General features: G+C 38.4%; 1 protein-coding gene across 1 annotated transcript; it reads left to right on the forward strand.

The window, feature by feature from the left end:
• The first annotated feature begins 20871 nt into the window (after nucleotides 1-20871).
• Nucleotides 20872-24495, forward strand: LOC136228846 (uncharacterized). Its single transcript, XM_066017333.1, has 10 exons — nucleotides 20872-21352; nucleotides 21695-21796; nucleotides 21891-22007; nucleotides 22161-22694; nucleotides 22790-23103; nucleotides 23206-23305; nucleotides 23407-23466; nucleotides 23664-23747; nucleotides 23827-23943; nucleotides 24032-24495. The coding sequence occupies exons 1-10, from the start codon at nucleotides 21302-21304 to the stop codon at nucleotides 24326-24328; spliced, it is 1776 nt and encodes a 591-aa protein (XP_065873405.1). The 5' UTR covers nucleotides 20872-21301; the 3' UTR covers nucleotides 24329-24495.
• The last annotated feature ends 451 nt before the right edge of the window (nucleotides 24496-24946 follow it).

A 24946-nucleotide genomic window follows, 5' to 3' on the forward strand; every position in this document is an offset into this window, starting at 1 on the left:
CAATTAAAGAAAAGAAATTCTATTTGCTTATCAAATTGATCAAGAGTTTAACAGTATCGTCGGATTGGGTCGGTTAAAAGTTACGATTTTAGTTCGATAAGAATATTTTGATTTTAATTATCTTAAATTTTATTTATATTATGTTTGAACAATATAATTCTTTGAGTTCGATTAAATGTGGATTTGTGATTTTATATGAACTTTTAAAGATTATAGTATATCAACTAAATTATTTGAATAATTTTTACTTGAACCATTCAGATTTATGGTTATGGGTTAATTTGGAAATTTAATTCTGAAAAGAGATTTGATTACATCATGATTTTATATCCATCTAGAGTAATATGGATCGGTGGTTTTATATTTGAAACCCATGTTCAGTGAGGGACATGGTATGTATACACAGTTGAAAGACCTATCGGGTATGGCAAAGAAGTGTTGAGTAAGACCATGCGGGATAGGCAAAATTATGAGATATCTCGGTTCTATTGTGGGGATTGATACGTAAGGGGAGAAACTCTAGGATGGATATAATGTTAAGTTTGTTGATTACAAATTTGGTTTGCTAAACCGTTAGTTTGATTATGAATTTGGTTTGGTAAAATGTTTATTTGGTTACAAATTGGTTTGATAATCCGTTTATTCGGTTACGAACTCGTTTAATAAAGAGTTTATTTGATTATGAGCCATATTTGATAAACATTTTATTTGACTACGGTTTATTTTGTTAATTAAAAAATATCGATATTTATTTGTGAATTGATTTCATTTGTGATACAAGTTGATTTGATAAAGTGATTTGGGAACTTAAAAGTTTATCGATTTTGATCAAATATTTATGTATATCTTTTATAAAATATATTTACATTTTAAGAGGATTATCAAATAAATTCGAGATACTAAATATTAATTTATGCTCAATAATCGTTATGAAAAATAAAATTGTATAGTATAAAGTGAAATATATAATTAAATAATTAATAAGTCAAACAAGATATGAATAATTAAAAAGAACTACCTAAGTTAAGAGAACTACCTAAAATAGATAGAACTACGTGGCTTTGATTCCCGATTTAAAGATTAAAGACGTTCGGGATACGTAGGAAGCTTGATAGAATTATCGAGTTCAAGCCAAATAATTAAATAAAACTTTAGGTAGTCCAAATAAATTTTTATCTATTAGAAAATTAAATTAAGAATTGAACGAGTTAAAGATTGAAGAGTCGAATTTGTAGATCGTTATCCTGTTTCCTTTTCATACCTGATACCATTTTGGGTCGGGTGTGACATATATGAACTTTAAATTGTTTCAAATGGATGTTAAGAGTGCATTCCTTAATGGAGTTATAAACGAGGAAGTTTATGTTAATCAGCCTCCAGGGTTTGAGAATCCTAAATTCCCAAACCACGTTTATAAGCTCAAAAAGGCTCTGTATGGTCTCAAGCAAGCACCACGTGCTTGGTATGAGAGGCTGACCAGTTTTCTGCTGACTAGAAATTATGTCAGAGGTAAAGCTGATACAACCTTATTCATTAAGAGAAAGGGTAAAGATACCCTGCTGGCTCAAATATATGTTGATGACATTATTTTTGGTGCCACTAACGAGTCAATGTGCAAGGAATTTAGTAAGCAGATGCAGACTGAGTTTGAAATGTCAATGATGGGAGAACTTAATTTCTTCCTTGGACTTCAAATCAAACAAGGGAAAAATGGCATCTTCATCAGTCAAACTAAGTATGCTAAGGAGATATTAAAGAAGTATGAACTTGAGAATTGTAAGTCAATATCTACCCCAATGGGCACTGACACTGTCCTCTGCGCTGATGAGAATGGTAAGTCAGTAGACAGCAGATTGAGGTATGATTGGTTCTCTACTTTACTTAACTGCTAGTAGGCCGGACATTCAGTTCTCGGTATGTTATTATCCTAGATATCAATCTAACCCTAAGGAATCTCATTACATAGTTGTAAAAAGAATCCTTAGATATTTACAAGGCTCAGTGAATGCAGGTTTGTGGTATCCAAATACTCATGATTTCACACTCATTGGATATACTGACGCTGACTACGGACGAGACAAGCTTGAACGAAAAATCACCTCAGGAGGATGCCACTTCCTTGGGAGCTGTCTTGTGTCCTGGTTCAGCAAGAAGCAGGTGTCAGTAGCCCTGTCAACCACTGAAGCTGAGTACGTTGCTGCTGGAAGCTGTGTTGCTCAAGTCCTATGGATTAAGCAACAGCTTGAAGATTATGGCGTTCGAACTAAAACAATTGAAGTCAAATGTGACAGCAAGAGTGCCATTGACTTATCAAAGAACCCAATCCAGCACAGCAGGATGAAGCATGTCAGCATAAGACATCACTTCATTAGAGATCATGTACTCAAGGGAGAGATCAAGCTGACATATGTCCCAACGGATGAGCAGCTTGCTGATATCTTCACAAAGCCATTGGCTCGTGAGCAATTCAACATACTTAGAGAAGCCATTGGTATGTTTAATCCTCTTCAATAAATTCTAAGTATAGAATGTATGCATGTTGAGTGAATTACCATGCTGAATGATTTATGCTGGGTAGATTTACATGCTGAGTGTTTATCTTAAGCTGAGCAACTAAGCATAAGAATTATTCCTTTGCGTAACAATTGACTACTCAGAATTTCAAACGTTTGAAATCCTTAACACTGAGTAAAGATCTGTTGCAAAACTTAATGCAAAACACACGAATTGAATAGCCACCTAGGATGATGTAAGCGCAATAATTAGAAAATACACGCGCCGAATGTGTCATAAATTCCAGAATATTTTTCGATTGAGTATCTCGAGGTCAAACGACCACCTCAATGCGTAGGATCAATTCGAGACCTCTATAAATAGTTGACGATTTCCCACTCTTACCTCTTTACGCTTAGAAATCTCTGGTATTCCTATCTTCTCTCTAAAAATTCACAATCTTCCCAAACTTCTCTAAGAATCATGACAAAAGTTTCTCTGAATATCTCCGGTACCGGTAACTCTGATAACCGCTCCGATGAAATTCCTTCATCTCCTGCCCAGCGTGACCACTCTAAGGTCACTACGCCGAGCAAGCAAACCAAAGCTGACCAAGCTGTCTCTTCGAAGGGAAAACAGCAAAAGGACAAGGGCAAGAAGACCGTGGAACACATCTACTCTCCGGTCTACGAGAGTGTGAGGGGGTATAAGGTTGACCACTCTAGATGGTTTTCAAAGGGTTTTGTGGATGCTGAGCAACCCTTTTGTGAGTGGATCAAAAAGAACAGCTGGACCGAGCTGTTCTCAGTACGTGAGGCTACTTATCCCGAGTTAGTTAAGAATTTTACGCTAACCTGAAAGCCGCGGATGATAACCGGGACTATATGGTCACCAAGGTTTCGGGGAAGGATATCTTCATCAACCCCGCTTACTTTGACTCACTACTCAAGCTGAAAAACGAAGGAGCCATACTTCGTAAATCTGGTGACCAAGATAAGACCAAATACAAAGCTGAATTCTGTAAACCTCCTGGTCATGTAGGAGAAATCTCAAGTACCTCCATGGGTCGTAATCAGAAGATGGCCTATTACATACTGACCAATTTCCTTTTCCCTAAAATCAACTGCACCAACTCAGCGACAAACTTCGAGCAGTGTTTCATATGGCATATGCTGACCTACACGCCGATCAACATGCCCTTCTTCATAATCGGTGGATTTCAAAGAAGCACTGGAACCCTTAGGCTAGGCTCCATTATCACCAAAATCCTCAAAGATCAAGGGGTGAGCCTGGTTGAGGAAATCCACACTTGGGGAACCGAGATTACGGCTGCTGCCCTGTTCGGCCTGGCATATGACCAACCAATTGTGCCCAAGAAAGGGAAAGGGGCCACTGACCAGGAAACTGAGGGGACGGTGACTCGAAAGGGAAGGACACAAAGAAAGAGGAAAGTTGTGCAAAGCACCTCTAAAGAAGCTGTCTCTGTACCAAAGAAGCTTAAGTTTGTATCCAGAGGAATTAAGCCTCAACCTCAACAAGGTCAGGATGGACCTAGGTCAGCTGAGAAAAGACCAAGGCAAGCTGAGCCTGAGGTAGAAGAAAGAGAGGATGTTGATGAGCAACCTCTAAGGAAGAAAAAGAAACTCTCTTTTGAGTTAAGACCCATCGATACCCTTCCAACTGACGTCGTCGTTCCTCCCAACTCACATTATGTACAGAGTCAAGACATTGACAATGAACAACAGTCTGATGCAGAGGAAGAACAAGACCAATTGGGTGGTCAGTTTGAGGAAGAACAAGACCAATTGGGTGGTCAGTTTGAAGAAGAAGAAGAACTGGGTGGTCAGTTCAATGATGAGGTAACAGTGGAGGATGAGGATGATGAGCCATCAGACGATGACCAACATGGCACAATCTACACTGAGGAGATTGTAGAAGAAGACGTCGAGCCAACAGCAAATCATCCCGCTGTTCAAAGGGAAGCTTCACCCACTGACTCTATTGAGTCCATTCCTGCTGACCCTACTCCTCCAAAGCTAAAAAGACTAAGAAATAAGAAAGCATATCGAGCACCCGTCATTGACCTCATGGGTGATTCACCGCTGAGGGATGAGATCACTGACCTAACAGAGGTACACCTTAAGTTCTTCTCTAATCCTCATGAGTCTCAACCAGAGCAATAAGAAAATCAAGCCTCTGTTTCTCAGCCAAAGGAACATGTCGACTTAACTACTTCCCCCAGCCAAAATGATGCCGAGCAAGTGCTCGAAGATTCCGCTCCTCAACACGTTGAGCAAGCTAAGGAATTACCTGCTCAGGTGAACACTGAACTTCCTCAACTTCCAACACCTAGTCAGCTTCAGCCCGACCCTGAGCAAGTAACACATTCTTCCGATCCTCCTCTTCCACAAATCCAAGTGCAGAATCCAATCCAGTTAGCTTCTACTAGAAATCCTAATTCAAGACCATCTGCTGATTATGCTGGCACCTCTAATGTTGAGCAGAACTAAACACCGCCTCTATTCGGTTCTACTCCTCCTCCGGCATCTGGGCTAACAAATGATGGATCCTTTAGCTATCTAAATGCCTCTGAGTCTGGTCGAAGAATCGTTGACTCAGCTCAAGCTCTTATCCAGGACCTTCATCAAACAAACACCGATGCCGCTGGGTTTACTAATGTTGAGCCTACTCAGCTTTCGTCTGTCACTCAACTTCTTACTGAGATCAAAGGTCTGAAGGATCTTCTGAGTGTCATGACTTCATTACAATCTCAACAGCCCAGGCAGGACTCTATAACGAAGTTGGTCGAACTCCAGCTGACCATGGTAAACCATATAAACTCTCTGCAGGGTGAAATTCATCAATTGTCAGCTGCGAACTCAATGTATGCAACTTCTGCCAAAGTTCATCATCTATTCAACCAGCTTCATACTGAGCAAGAGAAAACCAATCACCAACTCTCTTCCTCCTCCCAATGCTCCATTGAGCAAATTAGCGAGGCTGTACGTCTGCTAAACTTAAGCAAGGAAGAGATGGAAACTGACCAGCTCAAAACAAACGAAATCCTGAAGTACTCTCGAGTTACTTTCAACCACGTGCGACACACCAATGCTCAGCGTCAGTATTTTGATTCGTCTTTGCTGAAGATGTTTCATCAAGCTTTTGCAATGCTCACTGACAGTATACACTGGGTTGGAAAGGCTCAAGTATACGTTCTGAGTATGCTGAGTGTTGCAGATGTCAGGATTCCACGAACTATTTTGGATGATGGTGTTCCCATTTTTGACGGCATAAATACCAGCACACGAAAGCTAAAGGCATTCTCTAAACGCCTAACTCTAGCTGCCATTGAAGACACTTTCATTCCTCCTCCTGCCGATGGTGGCAAAAAGGGGGAGAAAGAACAAGTACAAAGAACTTAGCATTCAGAGGAAGCTTCAAGTAGTCAGCAAAACTACAAGGGAAAGGGTAAAGCTAAAGAGCATGAAGCCCAACTTAACTACAAGAAGAAATAGACTAGATTCAATTATTTTCTTTGTTAAACTTGTAGTCTTTCCCTTATGCATTTTTTTGTGCTGACCTAAATACAAAACTATCCATGCATCTATCTTTTCAACACTGACCAATCTTATGTGATGCTTGCTTATGTTTTGTACTGAATAGTTAACACATCTTCATTAATCAATTGTCTACATTGCTTTATGATTGTATGTTGTGTTGATCAATATGTTGACCTCTTTTATATATCTTCTTAAACACATTGAACAAAGAAATACTCAGCGCTCTCTGATATCTAAACCTTCCGCATAAACTGAGTTAAAAAGAATATGACTTATAAGCTGACCTATTTCTGAAAACTGACCCTAGACTTACTTGATTAAACCTTGAAATGTTTAAAGTAAAACTAAGTCAGTGGCTCAACCCTTACGGGGGAGTATACTGAGAAATATAAGGTCAACTATCATGGGGGGGGGCTCAACACTGAGTTCTTCAACTGAATATTTTTGCCAACATCAAAATGGGGGAGTTTGTTGAAACACCTTTCCACATGATTTTGATTTGACAAAATTATTTAAGTAATTGATAAAAAAATATTCTAACACATTAAAATTTAAATGCTTTGATTTATTTATACTAATGTGTTTGTTCAATGTTGAGTTTATTTATCTATAAGACATTAAGATTTAAAGTCTAAAAGTCCATGAGTGGAAGTCAAGCCCAAGTCAACATAATCAAGACCTCACGGCCCAAGAAGACGAAACGAAGTCGTATCAAGCAAAACGACGACTCAGTATGAAGAAGGATCGAGAAGCCTTCTAACAAAAGCTTCAAGAGGAAGCTGCTGAGTTAAGCGACAAGCAGTCAGGACAGCGGCAGACAAGAATCAACTTGTAGACAAAGTATTTCTACTTTGGGTAAAGTTTAGAAGGCGCAGGAAGCTGTCTGGAAGACTTTGCCAAAAATGTCGAAACATTCTGTTTACCGGACGAAAAGCTGCCGAGCACTACCGCGGACAGAAGATGCAAGAATCTCATTGGCCAACGACACTGAGCGCGTACTGAGTGATAATGACAGGAAGCCGTTTCCCTCCAATGGTTATTTCCAAATTCGAAATAACCAGGTGCCTCAAGTGTCACTATATAAAGGCCTCTCATTTGCTTCATTCGATGCAGATCTTCAATTAGCCGAAACGCTGTCCAAATTCATACACGAAGTTCTGTGAGAAAAGCAAAGCAAAAACCTTACACCAATTTCCATATTATTGTGTAAAAGTTTAGAGTGATTTTCAATCATCTAAAGTGTCTTAGCAATTGTTGTTTAGGACAAACACTTTATCATTTCTAGAAGAATAGAAAGGAGAGGCTGAGTACTCGGTTATAGTACTCAGCGGTAGATATAGGAGTGAGTAGAGGTAGAGAGGAAGGTACTCTTGTATACTCAGCTTCTATTGTAAAAGGTTTCGTGCTCTACCTTTAAAGAGCTCAGTAGAGGATTCGAAAAGCTCGGAACGAGTTCCGGGGACTGGACGTAGGCGGAGAGGCCGAACCAGGATAAGTCTGCTGAGTAATATCTTTCTAACCCTTAAACTCCTTTACATATTGCTTGCTATAAAACTGACTAAGTAACGAGCTCACGCTGAGTTAAGTATACTAAGAAGCTGAGTTCAGGAATAGACTCTAAGTGCTATTTCCTGACTCAAGGAAAGAAACAGACTTAGTCACAAGTTGACTAAGCTTGTGTCTTCAAACTGCTTAGTCACGCTGTGTAAACCTTTTCATAAGAAAAGAAGTCAGCATTAACAGACAAAATTTTAAATAGTTCCTATCCCCCCCCCCCTTAGAACTAACTTGTCACGTTATAAGGGACCGACAGTTATCACGTATAAATTGCATCTCAACCTCCATGGCTTTATGTCATTGATCTGAATGTGGGCTTGCAATAGGCTCGTGATAAGTCTTGGGCTCGTCCTGGTCAACGACCATGAAATCCCCATTTTCATTCATGACGAACGCATAACTCTCTGGCTGATGTTGTGTCTTATTAGACCTGCTAGGCTCTTGTGTAACTGGTTCAGTCTCCGCAATATCTTGAGGACCTAAATCAGTTCTCAGAGCATCCTCAGCATTAAATGCAAGAGTTTGTGAGTCTTGAATCCCAACGAGTTCAATATTTCTCCTATTGTCTTCTTTGGAAAGGAATTCCTTCTCCAAAAAGACTTCATACCTAGACACAATTTTTTTAATCTCAGATGGGTTGTAGAAGTAATAACCCTTAGTTTCCTTAAGGTAACCCACAAACTGGAATTTGACACCCTCCACGACTCTTCCCTTTCTTTAGTAAGGGAGTGGAGCCTCATCCTACCTTCATGAATCCTTACATTCAAATACTTACTTCCCATGTCTTCTTTTCACTACAAAAAAAAAATGATTTATTGTAGCGAAAATTTTCGTCACAACAAATACATATTTCGTCACAATATAGTTGTTGTGATAAAAAAATTTGTCAGTAACTTCGTTGCAATAAGCTCGTCTCGATAAGTATATTGTGACAAAATTATAATTTGTCTCGGTTGTTTAGATTATGTTGTGACAATATTTAATTAGTCACTTTTGCATTATATGTTATGACTAATAGTTTGTCAAAATAAGTATTATATTTGGTTGCTATAAGGCTATAATAGTCACAAAATTTGAGTTCATTTGACAAAATGTGATACTTATTGTGACAAAGTCACATCAGTTAATGTGACCAACAATATTTGTTGCAATTAGTTGATACTATATTGAGACAAATGTAATATTGGGTTTTTTTTTACCAAGCACCATTATCATTGGGCAACAACCTAGTGAACATAACATAAAGGCAATCAGTAATCTGGTCACAGACATTCTTAAAAACAATAAAAAAACAGTCGGGTCCCACCACAAGGGTGTACTGGGGGCAAGCCTTCCCTTGCCAATTTATTTGGCAAAAGGCCGCTCTTACGACTCGAACCCGTGACCTCTTGGTCACAAGAAAATAACGTTTACCGTTGCGCTAAGGCTCGCCCTCTTCTTGTCAAAACCAATAATAAAAATATACAAAATTTCACTTAGATTTAAAAGACAGAGGTTTAAGATTTCACTTACTATTCTTTTTTGAATCAAAAGGAGTCTTCCTCTATCTCTTCAATTTCCAAGGAACTAATCAACAATTCTGATTTCAATAGGGCAACATTTACAGATCCTGGATTAAGAATTTCAAACAAGGCCACTTTCAAAGTATAACAACACAAAATTGCAAAATAAGAGAAAAGAGCAAATGTTTTAGTTTAAAGTATCGTATTCTCAATCTTAACTTGTGGTTATGTTGGCTGTGGGAAATAAAACCATTTTATTAGTATGGAAACAAAAATAAAACAAGAGAAATAGCTACAAAAAAGGAGAGGATATATGCACAAAGAGAGTGTAAATAGTAACTAATGACATTTACTTTGTGTAAACTGGCAAGTAGGTTACTTGTCATTCTGAATTGGAACCTATAAGTGGATGGAGACGAGGATGCTGCTAATCGAGAGCAGGGGAGATATTTATGGTGTTGTCTAATACTGGTAATCGGATCTATAAGAAGCAAATTTAGGGTTTCAAATATAGACTATAGAGGGTGTCGTTGGACATACCATAATCAAAATAATTACCTTTATGGATCGATGGTAAAGAAAGGAAGCTCAATTCTGACATCGGCTATCTAGATTGCCCCCGATGATATACAGATTCTAGTCTATCCAACTTACTTTCTCTGTATATGTGTTTCCTTCTAAAAGGCTTGGTAGGGAAGGAAAGGGAAATCGTCTGATTTGGGGATTTTCAGATGTGAGAAGGGAACTTAACCTCTCATTCGTTGGATGCAGCCAATAGGAAAGGGAAGCAAATTTAGGGATTTTCATATGTAATTCTTTTTTTCTTCTTCCTTTTTCAAGTTGGGGGGAAGCCAAATATTAAGGGGGAAGACATCCCGCTAAAATTTATCACATTTAGTTCACAATAAATAAATATTGTTATAAAATGAAGGAAAATAAATATTATATCCCTCCAAATTATAATATTTGTTATGACACAATATAAGTTCTTGTCAATAAACACTTTGTAATGTTAAAATTTCATCGTAACAAATATTTAATTATAATTTCAATATTTATTTTGACCAAACACCATTTGTTGGTGTAATCATTAATATTGCGACAAAAATTGAAATTTGTTAAAGTGTTAATTTTGACAAAACTATTAGTCACAAAAGAGTTAACTTTTTTAGACAAAATATTTGTCTCCATATGTTTACAATTTTCTGTCAAAATTTCACGCCATATATATAAGTACGAACAATAGTGACAAATTGATTTGGTCACAATATATATTCAAATAGTGACGAAAATTTGTCAAAATAAGCATTCCATCATAATCTTTATTAGCTAGTTTGACTATTGGGACAAATATTTTGTTTTGTCACAATAATCATATTTATTATGACTAAAATAGTTTTGTCACAAAAAATTAGTCACAATAATATGATTTTTTTTGTAGTGTTGATCTCTTCTGCTCTTTTCTTTTTTCAGCTCCACATAGTCGGTGGAGTTTTTACTATCATCATACTAGACAAAACTTTCTCCAACTACCATAAGCTCCTCTAAAGATTGCAGGGTAGGTGTATCATTTTTATTAAAAGGGATCACAATTGGTTCCATTCATAAGGATATTAATACACTTCTAGGTTCATGGATTTAACCTGTGAGGACATCTGGTGGAATCAGGCTAGGCAATCTCTAAAGGGCTCCGTGGGAGCTGGAGGACATCATTGAGGTCTAAGCTGATCCTTCTAGCTTTTACTACTCTCACTAATCGCATCACAAACAAGTCTTTGAGGAGGTCAAGTGTCAATGGATTCTGACTCGGCCCCCAATACCATTCTTGATTGCACATGACGTAATCTGCTTTGGAGTAAAGGTTGATCATGCACATGAACATAGTGTAGTGCTGGTAGGATCTTCGCTTCCTATGTATATGGGCATTTTAGGCACTTTCTAGTTTTGTGGGAAGCTGGACTCGATGATCTCGTGTACTATGACGTCCTGCTGGAAGTGACCTTCTTGTCGATGACCTCGATGAGAGCTTTTTTGCCCATGACTCTTTGAAATTTTGCTTCCCAAGGCTCGCTTTGTCTTGCGATTTCTAGCGCTCATGGGGCGGTTGAATGAGCATTTCCGTTTGAGGGCTGGCTCCTGTGGGGTGCCCGTCGCTCGTTTAGGCTATTCAGTCATGTTCTTCTTACGACTTCTCCTGCTTAGTTGAGCTCCTGGTTCAGAGGAACTCCTATAGTTTGTGGTTGTCTTCTTGGGTGACTTTTTGACCTTTGATCATCTGTCTTTAGGTTTTGGTGTATTGGGCATGGGTGGATTGGAAGCTTTAGAGTGTTTCCATTAGCTTCTTATTGGGTGTCTTGACGTTATTGTCCCAATCTGTTTCTACAAAAAGATGCTCTGCTCAAGATTTTTACTGATGGTAGATTGTTATGTTGTCTTGTCCTTAGGCTGATCGGAGGTGTCTACCATTTCCTTAGTTGGATTCAGGGCGATAGGAGGGATTCCTATCATTTTTTTATCCTTTAACTTGGAGCAGAGGAAGGTTCAATGTGATGCTCGGTCTACGCTCACCATACCAAATGATTGTAATAATCAGACCAACGTCGCTTGAGCTTCTTGACTTGCGCAAGGGGAGAGGTCCCTTGCTTACACTCCGACAGAAGTAGTTAAGAGAGAGAAGAGAGATAAGAGAATTTGGCCCCTTTCTTGGAGGCTTTGGATGCCCTTTTATAGGCATTGGGGCTCATGGGATGTTCCCTTGTGGAACCTTTGTCGAGGCCCGATAAGCTTCCTTAGCAGGTTCAGACTTGACAGACTTAATTATAGACTTCGGTTCGTGAATTCTACAAGAAAACTCATTTACCACATCAGAGAGTATATATATTTCCTTTCCTAGAATAATATTATATTTTATATAATATATGTAAAAAAAAATCAACAAGTTCGTAATAAATACTTATACTATACAAATCATATGGAGATTAGCAAGATTACTTTTTTTAAAACATGTTAATTAGCACGTTAGAAATTGCTTAGATTGAACGGTGATATTATAGCATTTCAGCCTTTTAGCTAGCGAAATCACGTTAATATTTTGGTATCCATTTGCTAAGCAAAAAAATTAATCATATGCTTATAAATAATCGTACTTTACTGAACTTAATTAACTCATTAATTTTATCAAAACACAATAACTATGATTAATGGTTTCTCTTGCCTCTTGTGGCACATGTGTACGACCAACTAGGTAATTTTAGGGCTATATTAGGGATGGCAACGGGTATTGTACCTATCAGTACCCGGTGCTACGCAATCCTAATGGACTATCCGTACTCTGTATAAAAGGATATGAGACGAGTATGAGATTACAATCACTATCCTAATAGGATGAGTATGAGAATACTCCCAGGGTACCCAATGCCCATTACCCGTAATAACTCTTTTATATATTAAAAAAATATTACTGATTTTTAGATTTAAGATGTGAGATTTGAACTCAAACCTTTTGTTCTTCAAACATTGAGTGATACTACTAAACTAATTTATTCTTATTGATTAAGGTTAAATTTGTTCAATTTTTAGATTGATGATTTATTAAATTTATATTTTTTTTAAATTTGATATTTTTTGTTTTATTGATTCTTAAAGGGTAAGGGTTTACCCACGAATTAAATGAGACGGGTATAGAATGCAAAAACTATACTTGTTAGGATAATGAAACAGATATGGATAGTTAAAAATAAACGGATAAGGGTTTGGGATTGTTACTACCACTGATACTCTACCCGTTGCCATCCCTAGACTATATAATATGAAAAACGCTCAATTTGTAGACATGGACAAATTGGCTTGAAATTAATTATTTTAAATAAATATTCTTTTAAAATTTAATTGAGAAATATAGTATTTACAATATTCTCGGCACCAATCATTTAGTTAGATTATAGGTTACTTGGTTTAATCGAGTAATTCAGATTGATTGGACAAATACCGTACAACAACAATAAAGCCTTAGTCTCGAAATGATTCGGGATCGGCTAACATGAATCATCATATTTTTTGAATTTTTTTTTTTTTTGAAATTAACATGAATCATCATATAAAACCGTAAAATCAAGTCGTGTCAGCGACACAAATTCTCTCACTCCACTCTGTCCTATCCACTACCATATTTTCCTCAATCCCCAATAAACTCATATCACTCTCGATCACTCGCTTCCAAGTTTGTTTAGGTCTTCCCTTACCTCTCACTCCTACATCCCTTTGCCACTCTTCAGTCCTCCTAACCGGCGCATCAAGCGCTCTTCGTCTTACATGGCCATACCACCTTAGTCGGTTTTCCCTCATTTTATTCTCAATAGATGTAACCCCTACTTTTGTCCTGATTATTTCATTACTCACCCGATCCTTTCTCGTATGACCACACATCCATCTCAACATACGCATCTACGCCATCGACATCTTATGAGTGTGATAATGTTTTACTGTCGAACATTCTGTATCATATAACAATGTTGGTCTGATTGTTGTGCGGTAGAATTTTTCCTTCAATCTATTATGCATGCCGAAATCATAAAGGAAACCCGTAGCACTCTTCCACTTCGACCAACCAGATTTAATCCTATGAGCAACATCTCCATCTACTTCTCCATCCATTTGGATAATAGACCCTAAATACCAGAAGCAATCTGAGGCCTGAACAACTCTCCCATCTAGGGTGATTGTCTCTGCCTCCCTACTCCTATCACCGATAAACTTACACTCCAAATATTCTGTCTTATTTCGGTTCAACTTAAAGCTTCTAGATTCTAAAGTTTGTCTCCATAGTTTCAACTTCCTCTCCACACCTTCTTTCGTCTCATCAACCAACACAATATCATCTGCAAACAACATGCACCATGATATACCATCTTGAAGTGAACTCTGTTGGTCCCGTGTAACGTGACAGTATTAGTTCCAATGGGGGGTTAGGAACTATTTAAATTTTTTAAGTTAAAGCTGACTTAACTATTGTTTAAGACTTCAACTCAGTCTTTTAGGTCAGCACGGCTGAGTAAGATTTGAGACAGCTTCAGTCAACTTCTGACTAGAGCTGTTTCAACTGTGAATTAGGAAGCAACACTTGGGTTTACTTTCAACTCAGCTCTTAGATTACTCAACTCAGCATATACAAGTTATTGTTTTACTGAGTAGTATTTAGCAAGAAATATATGTATAAAGAGATAAAAGGGTTAGAAGTTACTCAGCAGACTTATCCTGGTTCGGCCTCTCCGCCTACGTCCAGTCCCCGGAAATCCTTCCGAGCTTTTTGAATCGTCTACTGAGCTCTTTAAAGGTAGAGCACAAACCGTTTACAATAGCAACTGAGTATGCAAGAGTACCTTCCTCTATTCCTCTACTCAATCCTATCTCTACCGCTGAGTACTATAACCGAGTAACTCAGCCTCACTTTCCTAACCTTTTACAAATGATACAATAATTGTTCTTGGTGAAACAAAGAACACTTTAGATGACTTAGTCACTCTAGACTTTTACACAAGAATAGGAGTTGGTGTAAGAGCTTGCTTTTTCTTTTCAAGACAGAGCTTCTATTTTGTACTTTATCAATGAATTGACTTGATGAAGATCTCCAATGATTCAAGTGTTGAAGAGGCCTATTTATAGTGATGTCCGAGGTATCAATAATTTGCATCCCAACATAGCCGTTGTGGGGAAACGTTCTCCTTTCGTCATCACTTGGTCAGCACTCAGTGTTGCAGGCCAATCATATCTTCTGTCTAAGTCAGACGCCAGGTCTGCCTGTCTGTTGACATCAGATAGTCCATGCCTCTTCTAGAAAAGTCTTCCCGACAGATTTCTGTGAATTCTGAATATTTCAGAGATGGACAGACTTTGTCTTCAAAGCTGATCAACATTGCTGCTCACCTGACGATCAAGTTGCTTAACTCAGCGGCTTCGTCTTCAAGTTTTTTTAGAGAAGACTTTTTCTTTTCAAAGCTGAGTTGCATTTTGCTCAGCTTCGGCCGTGTGACTTTCATTTGCTGACTTTGTCTTGAGTTTCTCTAATGAGCTTTTAGTCCTTATTCTATTAGTGTCTTATAAAACCAATATACTCAACATTGAACAAACACATTAGTACAGAAAAATCAAAGCATTTAAATTTAATGTGAATGTATTTTTATCATGGGAATTTAATCATACTTAAATAATTTTGTCAAATCAAAATCATGTAGAAAGGTGTTTCAACAAACTCGTTAGTTCATCCATAACGATGGCAAAAAGAAATGGGCTAAGTGCAGAACCTTGATGCACTCCAATCGTAATAGGAAACTCTTCAGTCTTCCCAACACTGGTACGTACACTCGTGCATGCTCCCTCATACATGTCCTTTATGATGTCAATATATTTCCACGAAATGCCTTTCCTTATTAAGGCCCACCAAGGTACTTCCCTTGGTACCTTATCATATGCCTTCTCCAAGTCAATGAAAACTATATGCAAGTCTTTCTTCTTATTTCGATAGTGCTCCATTAATTATCTCATTAGATGGATGGCTTCCATAGTTGATCTTCCCGCCAAACTGGTTTTCCGAGATCTTCACCGTCCTCCTTAGCCTTTGTTCAATCACTCGCTCCTAAAGTTTCATAGTGTGACTCATTAATTTGATTCCTCGATAGTTGGCATGATCTTGGACATCGCCTTTGTTCTTATACAAAGGGATTAGGATACTTTCCCTCCATTCTGATGGCATTTTATTGTTTCTCCAAATTTTTTGAAGAACATTGTCAACCATTCGATTCCTCTCTTTCCCAAACATCTCCAAATCTCAATAGGGATGCAATCCGGTCCTGCTGCTTTCTTCAATCTCATCTTATTTAATGCCATTTTGACTTCACCCTTTTGAATTCTTCGCATCCAGTCACGATTTATCCTATCATGAGGGATACTTATATCTCCAACACATTGTTTCTGCCAAAAAGCTTCACTCACCGAGTTGAACTCCACCATAGGCTCGGCCAAACAGAAAAAATCTGATTTATGAAGCAAACACAAACAATATAAGTAACCCTGAGTATCCCTATTTTGGATACCCCTACAATTCCAAAAAAGAACAATCATTTAAAACGAACTGGAGGTTTACTGGCTCGCTTATTGCCAGATGGCAAATTCTCCGTTGTTGTCATTATTCTTTCCCTACGCCTTCCTTTCTTGGCATTGACAGTGTTCCAACTATTTTCCTCCTCCTCCGCCATATCATCCCATGATTTAGTGTGCGAAGATGATTCAGACATTGAGTCAACACCCTTACAAACAGGAAGAATATTATTCATCCCAAGAGATGCTGGTCGATCAGCATCCTCACAAATAATCTCATCTTCCAATCTGATCTGTGGACTGCTAGGCAAAGCCGAATCAACCTCCTCCACCATGGTTCGAGCAGCAGTAGAAGGTCCAAGCTCTAAAATAATTCGGGAAGTGGCCTGTTGAACCGGAACCACATTCTGCACATGGTTTGACTTTTTCCCTCAGTGTCCTATCCTGTGAAACCATGACACGCTTCATTTCACTGATCACAGCTTCTGAAGCTTTTTCTTGCTCCTTCCGGACCCCAATTGGTTTTATATTTTTTCTACAATCATATGCCATGTGACCAATATTTGAACATACTTTACAAAAGCTCAGGAGCCGTTCATACACAACATCAATCCAAATTTGCTTACCCTCTCGTTCAATACCTAGCTTAACAGGTAAATCATTAATCAAATCAACATCAACTAACATCCTGGCATAATGCCCAAATTCACCTTCAAGAGTGGTATTATCAAATCTGATAAGCCCGCCAATGCCCTTAGCAATATCTGAAAGAATTTGGGGATCCCAGTATTCCCACGGAAGAGAGTATAATCTAATCCAAACCTAGGCATTCATTGATTTCACAACATAAGGATGAAAGTTCGGAATCCATGGTTGCAAGCGAAAGGATCCCGGCTTAATATTAAGAATTCCCCGCATGAGCAGCTGATTTTTAATCTCCTTAGAATCCAAAACAACATGGAAAAATCCCCTCCCAATAGAAATTAGGCGCTAAAGATTCTTCAAACCTCAAAGCTTTGTTAATGCTTCCTTTAAAGCAGGGACCTTCTATGGGGCGTCCCTCTTGTTGAGAATTAACCTACCAATAAGAGAAGACGAACACACAGCAGCCCGTCTATCATAAGCAGACTAATTAATTCTTACCGATCGAAGACCTCTAATATCTGAAATCACAGCAGATGAGATGGACGTCGTGTCCAAATTCCCAGCAAGAACCTTTGCAAATGATCTTCCCAAAACCCCAGAATTTGATTTAACCGTGTTCAAACCCGATTGTGGCGGCGGCGAGTTCAGTTCTAAATGCAGCGACGGTGTGTTCAATCTCGATTGCGGAGGAACTCCATGCGATTGCGGAACAGATGCCCTTGGATTGAATAGAACCCCAATACTCAAAAAATTTATCCAAGTAATCCATGGAAGAAGAGATGGGAGCCTCTCTAACCAATGAAACAGAAGCCAAAGGCAAAGCGGTGGAAAACGGTAGAGATTAGGAGCGACAAGAACTAAGGTCATCACCCATCGAGAGAACGAGACGCCGCACCTGATCGTAGATCGCCGCCAGACACACAGCAACAGACCGGAGAACAACAACGGCAGTCAAAACAGTCGGGCGAAATCAACCAGACGGCGAAAACAGAACAACGTCGAAAAGAAACAGAAAAGGTAGAAGATCGAATCAGAGAAAAAAAAATAGAACAACAGCGGAAGAAACCAGGTGGCGGCGAGAAATCAAACGGTGGAATCAGCCGAGCGGTGGAATCGCGACCTAGTCGCCAGAGGAGAGCATCCTTGCGCGTTTCATACTCACATAGATAGTTCTTCTACTAAGGCGACTTGTTCTAAGTTGTTTAAGTTGGATCTCGAATTCGATTCTTAGTATATGCAGAAAACTTTAATTGGGAATTCATTTAAATGGTAGCTGATTATCTGAACTGAGAAATCGAATAAACTATAAAAATATACTTCATCCGTTTCATATTAAATATCTTTTTAGAGAGTTACATACAAATTAAGAATATTAGAGAAAAGATATTGTTGTTCCTTATTTATTTATTTTTTTTTGGTAGAAACAGGAAAGAAAACAAACCAACACCGAGACAAAAGCTAACCTGGGATCAGCCTAGGAAAGCTAACCCCAACTCTGTCCTCTAAAAGGAGAGAAGAAAGATAGATAGGAGGATCAGAAAGGGTGGAAACACCTAACATCCCCTCGTGCCCAGCCGCCGCCAAGCGATCCGCAATTCGATTTTGTTCTCTGTAGATGTGGCTGAACTCTAAGGACTCAAAGGAGGAGCCAAGACTTCTTATTGCTTTGATAAGGTTCTGACTACTAAGACAAAAAGCATGATTATTAGAGATCATACTAATAGCCTCCATATTATCAGACTCCACAGCAAGCCTTTTAATACCCAGATTTCTGGCAAGCTTGACTCCAGAAAGAATACCCCAAAGTTCCGCTGAAAAGGATGAGCCCAAACCCAGGTTATGGGTGAATCCAGACAACCAGGCACCTCCCGCGTCCCTGATCACGCCTCCAGCCGCGATCTTTCCATTGTTGAGACAAGAGCCATCCGTGTTCAACTTAACCACCCCATCCTTCGGCCTACACCACCCAACGAGTTGAACCTCTTTATTCTGGGTAGAATTGGCAAGGGGGTCCCCTTTGAAGCTCCTCGTAATGGTAAGGAGCTTTTTAGAGAAGAACTCGGGTAAGTTCTGAATAAAAACAGTCTTCTCACCAAAGATCTCCTCGTTTCTCCACTTCCAAAGGTGGTGGCAGATAATAGCAAATAAAATGTCTCCTTGCTCCATGCTAGCCATTAACCTACCTTTAACCCCATTGGAGAACCAGTCATTCTCAGGGTAGGCAAAGAAGGAGGGGAGAATGTGGTGCGGAAGAACTTTCTGCCAAACCTCCTTACTCTTAGGGCAGTCCCTAAGGGCATGGCACAAAGATTCAACTTGGCCTCTGCATCTACTGCAAGCACCTGAATCCGCCAAGTGACGTCTATGTCTATCCGAATTAGTCAGCAACCTATCCTTGACTCCAAGCCACAGGAAGCTCCTGATTCGGTAAGGGATTTTCAGAGCCCAAATGGATTTCCAAGTGTCCGAAAGAGGGTCGGATCTGTCAAGAGTAAAAGCTTCAAAGGCAGACTTGCAAGAGTAAGCTCCATTTTTTGTCAGGGCCCAGCAATGCCTATCCCTGTCCTCCTCAAGGTTACTAATCTTCACTCCCCTGATTCTGAGGAGAGAATCAAGGCTCAAGAAGGAATCAAACATAGACCAAATCCAGTCCCCATCAGAGTCCACCACATCGGCAATCCTCCAGTTGCGGAAATTGCTAGGCGGGGGAGAGCAGCAAACCTCTATAAGAGGTTTATCTCCGATCCAGGTGTCAAACCAGAAGCTTATGGACTTACCATTACCCACCTCCAGGCCAACCCCCGTGCAGAACTCAGCAAACACGGCACTGAGCCCTTTCCAAAGGAAAGAACAATTGCCAATCCTCTCTTTAGGGCCCCCAAAGATTTTGTCCTTTCGATACTTGCCACAAAGCAATCGAACCCAAAGAGAAGAAGGGTTCTGCCACATTCTCCAGAGGAGCTTCATCAACAAGACCTTATTGTTATCTTTAGCTTGTCTGATGCCAAGACCCCCCCTGCTTTTAGGCTGGCAGACCTCCTTCCAAGGGACTAGGTGAATCTTCCTACCCTCTCCAGACTCACCCCAAAGAAAACGCCGGTTGATTTTATCAAGCTCATTGAGAACCGGCTCAGGCAACTTACATGCTTGCATGATATGATTGGGAGCTGCGCAGTTGACAGACTGAATTAAGGTTAGACGGCCAGCCAAGGAAAGAGAATTGGCCTTCCAACTAGCACATAACCCATTAGTTTTGTCCAGAGTCTCCTTAAAGGAGGCTTTGGAAACTCTGTCACTGTGAAGGGGGATCCCAAGATACTTTCCCAAGGATTGGGTAAGAGGGATACCCGAAAGATCGCTATTGGGTAAGAGGGATACCCGAAAGATCGCTAAGCTTATTACAGAGGCTTCTATCCATGTTCTTAGAGCAAAGCATCCGGGACTTGTGGACATTGATCTTCTGGTCAGAAGCAACGCAAAATCACTCCAGGATATTCATGACCACACCAATTTACTCCTCATTCCCTTCCACAAAGATTATCACATCGTCAGCGAAGAACAAGTGGGAAATAGGAGGGCAAAATCTGTTAATGGACACAGGATGGAGACTCCCCTTATTCACAGCTTCTTGAATTAGGTGAGCTAGCCTTTCCATTGCTATCACAAAATCTGTTGTTCCTTATTTATTGATTCCACTATTCATTTATTTTATAATAAATTCATTATTCTAATTAATTTTCATAAATTCATGTTTTATAGCATGAAAAAAAATGACTTAACGTATACCGATCATGTAAAATAATATGTATAATGAAAAAAAAAATCTCTTTTCCCGTCAAGAATTAAAAAGAGTAAAATTATGTAACACATTTAAAAGTAAATAAGATCTTTATGCCGAAAAAAGAAACAAAATTAGTTAAAAATGATTAATAATACTAGCTAAAATAGCTGCTGGACTGATAGTGTATTGTATATAGTGATGATGAGAGGCAGTTGTCACCCACATACACAAACACTTCCAATTCCACTTTCTCTCTCTATACACTTTCCAAGCAAACTCATTATCTCAAATGAGAAAGAAAGTTCAAAACTTTTTGGATTTATTAATCGAATTTCTTATTTGGGTTACTGTTATTTTAACCTAAAGTTTGGATCTTTCTTCAAAATTTCTCAATTTTGTTTGATTATATTATAATTAATGAGAAGTTGAAGCTTTGTTTTGTCACTGTTGAATCTGTTACCCCTTTTCTTTGATTAAGCTATAATAATAAAACTCGTCGTTTTCCATCTTCTTCCCTCTCTGTAACCATTTTGTTGCTTTCTCTTCACTTCTCACACTGTTCGAGAATATCGATATTGTTAATCCAATAAAAAATATTCATTTTTTAATCTCACATAAATTAATAAAATAGTAACACTCAACTTTTCCCGCTCTCCATTCTGCAACTCAAGATGAACACTAGAGTCCGTACAGCTCTTCAGGCAATGAAAGCTCCTTCTAAAGTAATCTTCTTCTTCTTCTTCTTCTTTACTTTTTTTCTTGTTTCTGTAGTGCTTCTCAAATTCAACAACTAAAAAGTGGGTTTTCGATTTTATTAAAGTTGGATATGAAATTTATGAAATTGGATTAGTTTTTCTTTAATGGGTTATTGCAGATTATAGCTTCTTTTTCCCATAACAAATAAAGTTCCCAACTTTAGATCCAAAAACCCTTGCATTGGCTACTTTCACTCATCTCAAGAAAAGAATAACAGTTGCTGCTTTTGCTTTTCTCTTTTTTTTTTATCCAACTAATATCAGCTTCATTATTCAATAAAATTTATTCAATTTCATTATCAAATGAAGGAGAAGATGGATACTGGAAGTAGCAGAGGAATGAGACCTCAGAAATCCACAGTGAATCGGCGTCGTTTAAACAGGGAAAGGAAGTTGATCTTACTACAAGATGTACTTAAACTCAACTTAGTTCTATCTTTTTAAGTTATTGTAAAAAAGATGGAATTTTTCAATCTGATGTTTATGTTTGTTTCAATATTTACAGGTTGATAAGCTAAAGAAGAAGCTCAGACATGAAGAGAATGTTCATAGAGCTTTGGAGAGAGCTTTTACTAGGCCTTTAGGAGCTCTCCCTCGCTTGCCTCCTTATCTTCCTCCTTATGTGAGTAAAATTCACTGTTTCATTAATTACATTTAGAACGAATTTTCGTGTCAGTCGGGTTGTGTCTGTAATTTGTGTTGTTGTTGTTTCAGAAATTGACAATCTTAAGCAAAATGCTGCTAAATTCAGTTCTTGTTTCTTTGTGTTTTCCAGACATTAGAGCTTCTAGCTGAAGTAGCTGTTTTAGAGGAAGAAGTTGTTCGCCTAGAAGAGCAAATTGTCAATTTCAGACAAGGATTGTATCAGGAAGCTGTTTATATCTCTTCCAAGAAGAATGTGGAGAGTACTAATGATTCAATTGATCAACATTCTCCGGTTACAAAGCCGAAACATGCTAGATCAAAGTCACTTTCACAAAATGAGTTCAATTCAACTACTACATTTGCAGCCAAGAATCAACCTTGTCTTTCTAGGAGTGCATCTACCCGAAAGTTAACGTCTTCTGATCCTATTTACAACCGATCACCGCATAGTTCTAGTCGTCCAGTGCACGGGAAACAAGCTTCGTGTAGACCCAATTCGTCTTCATTCGTTGTGGATGATGCACGAGGAAAGGAGAACAAGTTGTGTCCTAATTCGGTGAAGGATAAGCAATCTCCGGACAAGAGAACCCCGAAAACTACAACTCCAGTGAAGAAAATACTAAACAAGAACGAATCTGATCACAAGTTATTCGTTCCGTTGAAGGTACATTTCGATTAGTACTCAGATGTTTTCGTGGGGAATTCATGAAATGTTCCTATGTTTTGTTGTATTAACAATTTTCATGTTATGTTCCTCAGTTAGAATGCAGATTAGCAGACCAGGAAGCAACACAAGAAAGCTGTTCCGGGTATGATAAAGTATCGGAGACTAACATTCCACCGAATAAGCTCTCTGAGGAGGTACTGAGGTGTTTGTCCAGCATTTTCATTCGGGTGAGCACATTCAAGGACAAAGCAGCAGAACTAAGAACTGAGGTTTGTGATCCTTATGGTATCTCCGCGCTGTCCGGAACCAAAGATGTTGGTCCTTACAAGCATCTTTGTGCTATTGAAACTAGCTCTATCGATCTTAATCGTATAACGAATGCCTTGTTTTTGATCCATAGACTAAAGTAAGTTTTTCGATCACCCGTGTTAATGAGAGTTGAATTATTTCGGGACTAAGACTTTGTTGTTGTATCTGTATTCACTCTGCATTCGCCTTTCGCTTTCAGGTTCCTACTTGGAAAACTTGCCTCTGTCAATTTAGGGGCTCTTACTCATCAGCAGAAACTTGCTTTCTGGATAAATACTTACAATTCATGCATAATAAATGTAAATTTTCGATCTTTTCCGAAAACTTAATTCGAGATTGTCAATCTAGGGGCAGAAGATATTCACTTGACAAAAGCACATGATTCTTATTAATGTTTCAGGCAATTTTGGAGCATGGAATGCCCAAGTCTCCTGAAATGGTTGTAGCACTAATGCAAAAGGTAACATCTTTATCTATTGCAAAACATAAATGAAGAAAAAAGTTCCAATGTTTATGATTTCACTTAAAAAACAGAATCAAAATGCTTAAGTTTGTATATAAGTTTCGAATTTCAACAACGAGCACATCTGTTAGTTGCATGTCAGACTATTTTCGCCTTTTTCGATTAGTTTAGAGTGACATTTTTACTCCAAACAGGCAACAATAACTGTAGGAGGACAGACTCTCAACGCGATTACCATCGAGCATTTCATCTTGAGACTTCCTTATCACTTAAAATTTGTAAGTTGCTTTCGTTTCAACTCCGAACATCCTTTTATAACGTTTTGTACCATAGCATGCTGAACTTTTCTGCATACAGACGTGTCCAAAAGACGCGAAAAACGATGAGATGAAAGCAAGAAGCATTTTCGGGCTGGAGTTTTCGGAACCATTGGTTACATTTGCACTCTCATGTGGAAGCTGGTCATCCCCTGCAGTATGTTCTTAATCTTAAGCAAAATACTGATCAGTTTTCGATATATAAACGTCGCATAATTAGGCTATCTGAATTTGAAACAATGCAGGTAAGAGTGTACACGGCGGAAGGGGTTGAAGAGGAATTAGAAGCAGCAAAGAGAGAGTATTTACAAGCAACAGTTGGGATATCAAAGAGAAGCAAAATGATGATAATACCAAAGCTGTTAGATTGGTATATGTTAGATTTTGCAAAGGATATAGAATCATTGGTTGATTGGGTGTGTTTGCAGTTACCAGATGAAGTGAGAAAAGAAGCAGTGAAATGTGTTGAAAAAGAAGGTGTTTTAAAGCTAGTAGAAGTAATGCCATATGATTTTAGTTTTAGATTGCTTTTACAGCCTTAGAAGTTCAAATATTTCATACTGAAGTGCAAGTAAATAGTACATGTTTGAGGGGATAGAATAGGATTAGTGTTTTTGGTTGGGATGATTATAACTTACTTTGGGAAGAGTACACAAAAAAAATACCTTTTTGTTTTTGCTCATTCATTTTATCTTCTTATTTTTGTGTCTATTGGCAAACTAGAAATTACTACTATCGGCTAGCCGCGGATTTACAGGGTTATAGATGGTCTGTTGATCACTTAAATTAGGGAGAAATAAAGAAAAATTATAATTACTGAAAGTTATTTAAATCTATTCAGACTTTAATGGATTTTGTATTACTGACAGAATTTATGATGTAGTTTCTAAAAAAAAATTTGGAGCATTTTGTTCTAGCTCAAGTTACAGTCATTTTGAAAAAAAAGTGATATTGTTAGAGGCTCATATTAAACATTTTTTTGAGCGATATACTAAATATAAAAATTGAAGTCTGAGTATTTTAAAAAATAGGCTATAACTTGAATAATTTCATATAAGATATCTCTACAAAATAAAGCCATCCCAATTTTGTGACCCTATAAAATATAGTTTATTGCACATCCTATTAACCGTGTATATGGTCCGGCCGTGATTGTTATC

The sequence above is a fragment of the Euphorbia lathyris genome, chromosome 5 (genome assembly GCF_963576675.1).
Source record: "Euphorbia lathyris chromosome 5, ddEupLath1.1, whole genome shotgun sequence".
NCBI lineage: Eukaryota > Viridiplantae > Streptophyta > Magnoliopsida > Malpighiales > Euphorbiaceae > Euphorbia > Euphorbia lathyris.

Bases quoted from the DNA above. Each gene is read 5' to 3' on its own strand.
- LOC136228846 (XM_066017333.1), top strand. From the start codon at position 21,302: ATGAACACTAGAGTCCGTACAGCTCTTCAGGCAATGAAAGCTCCTTCT. The intron at 21,797-21,890 runs GTACTTAAACTC...CAATATTTACAG, and splicing joins AGTTGATCTTACTACAAGAT to GTTGATAAGCTAAAGAAGAA. The intron at 23,104-23,205 runs GTAAGTTTTTCG...TTTCGCTTTCAG, and splicing joins TTTTTGATCCATAGACTAAA to GTTCCTACTTGGAAAACTTG.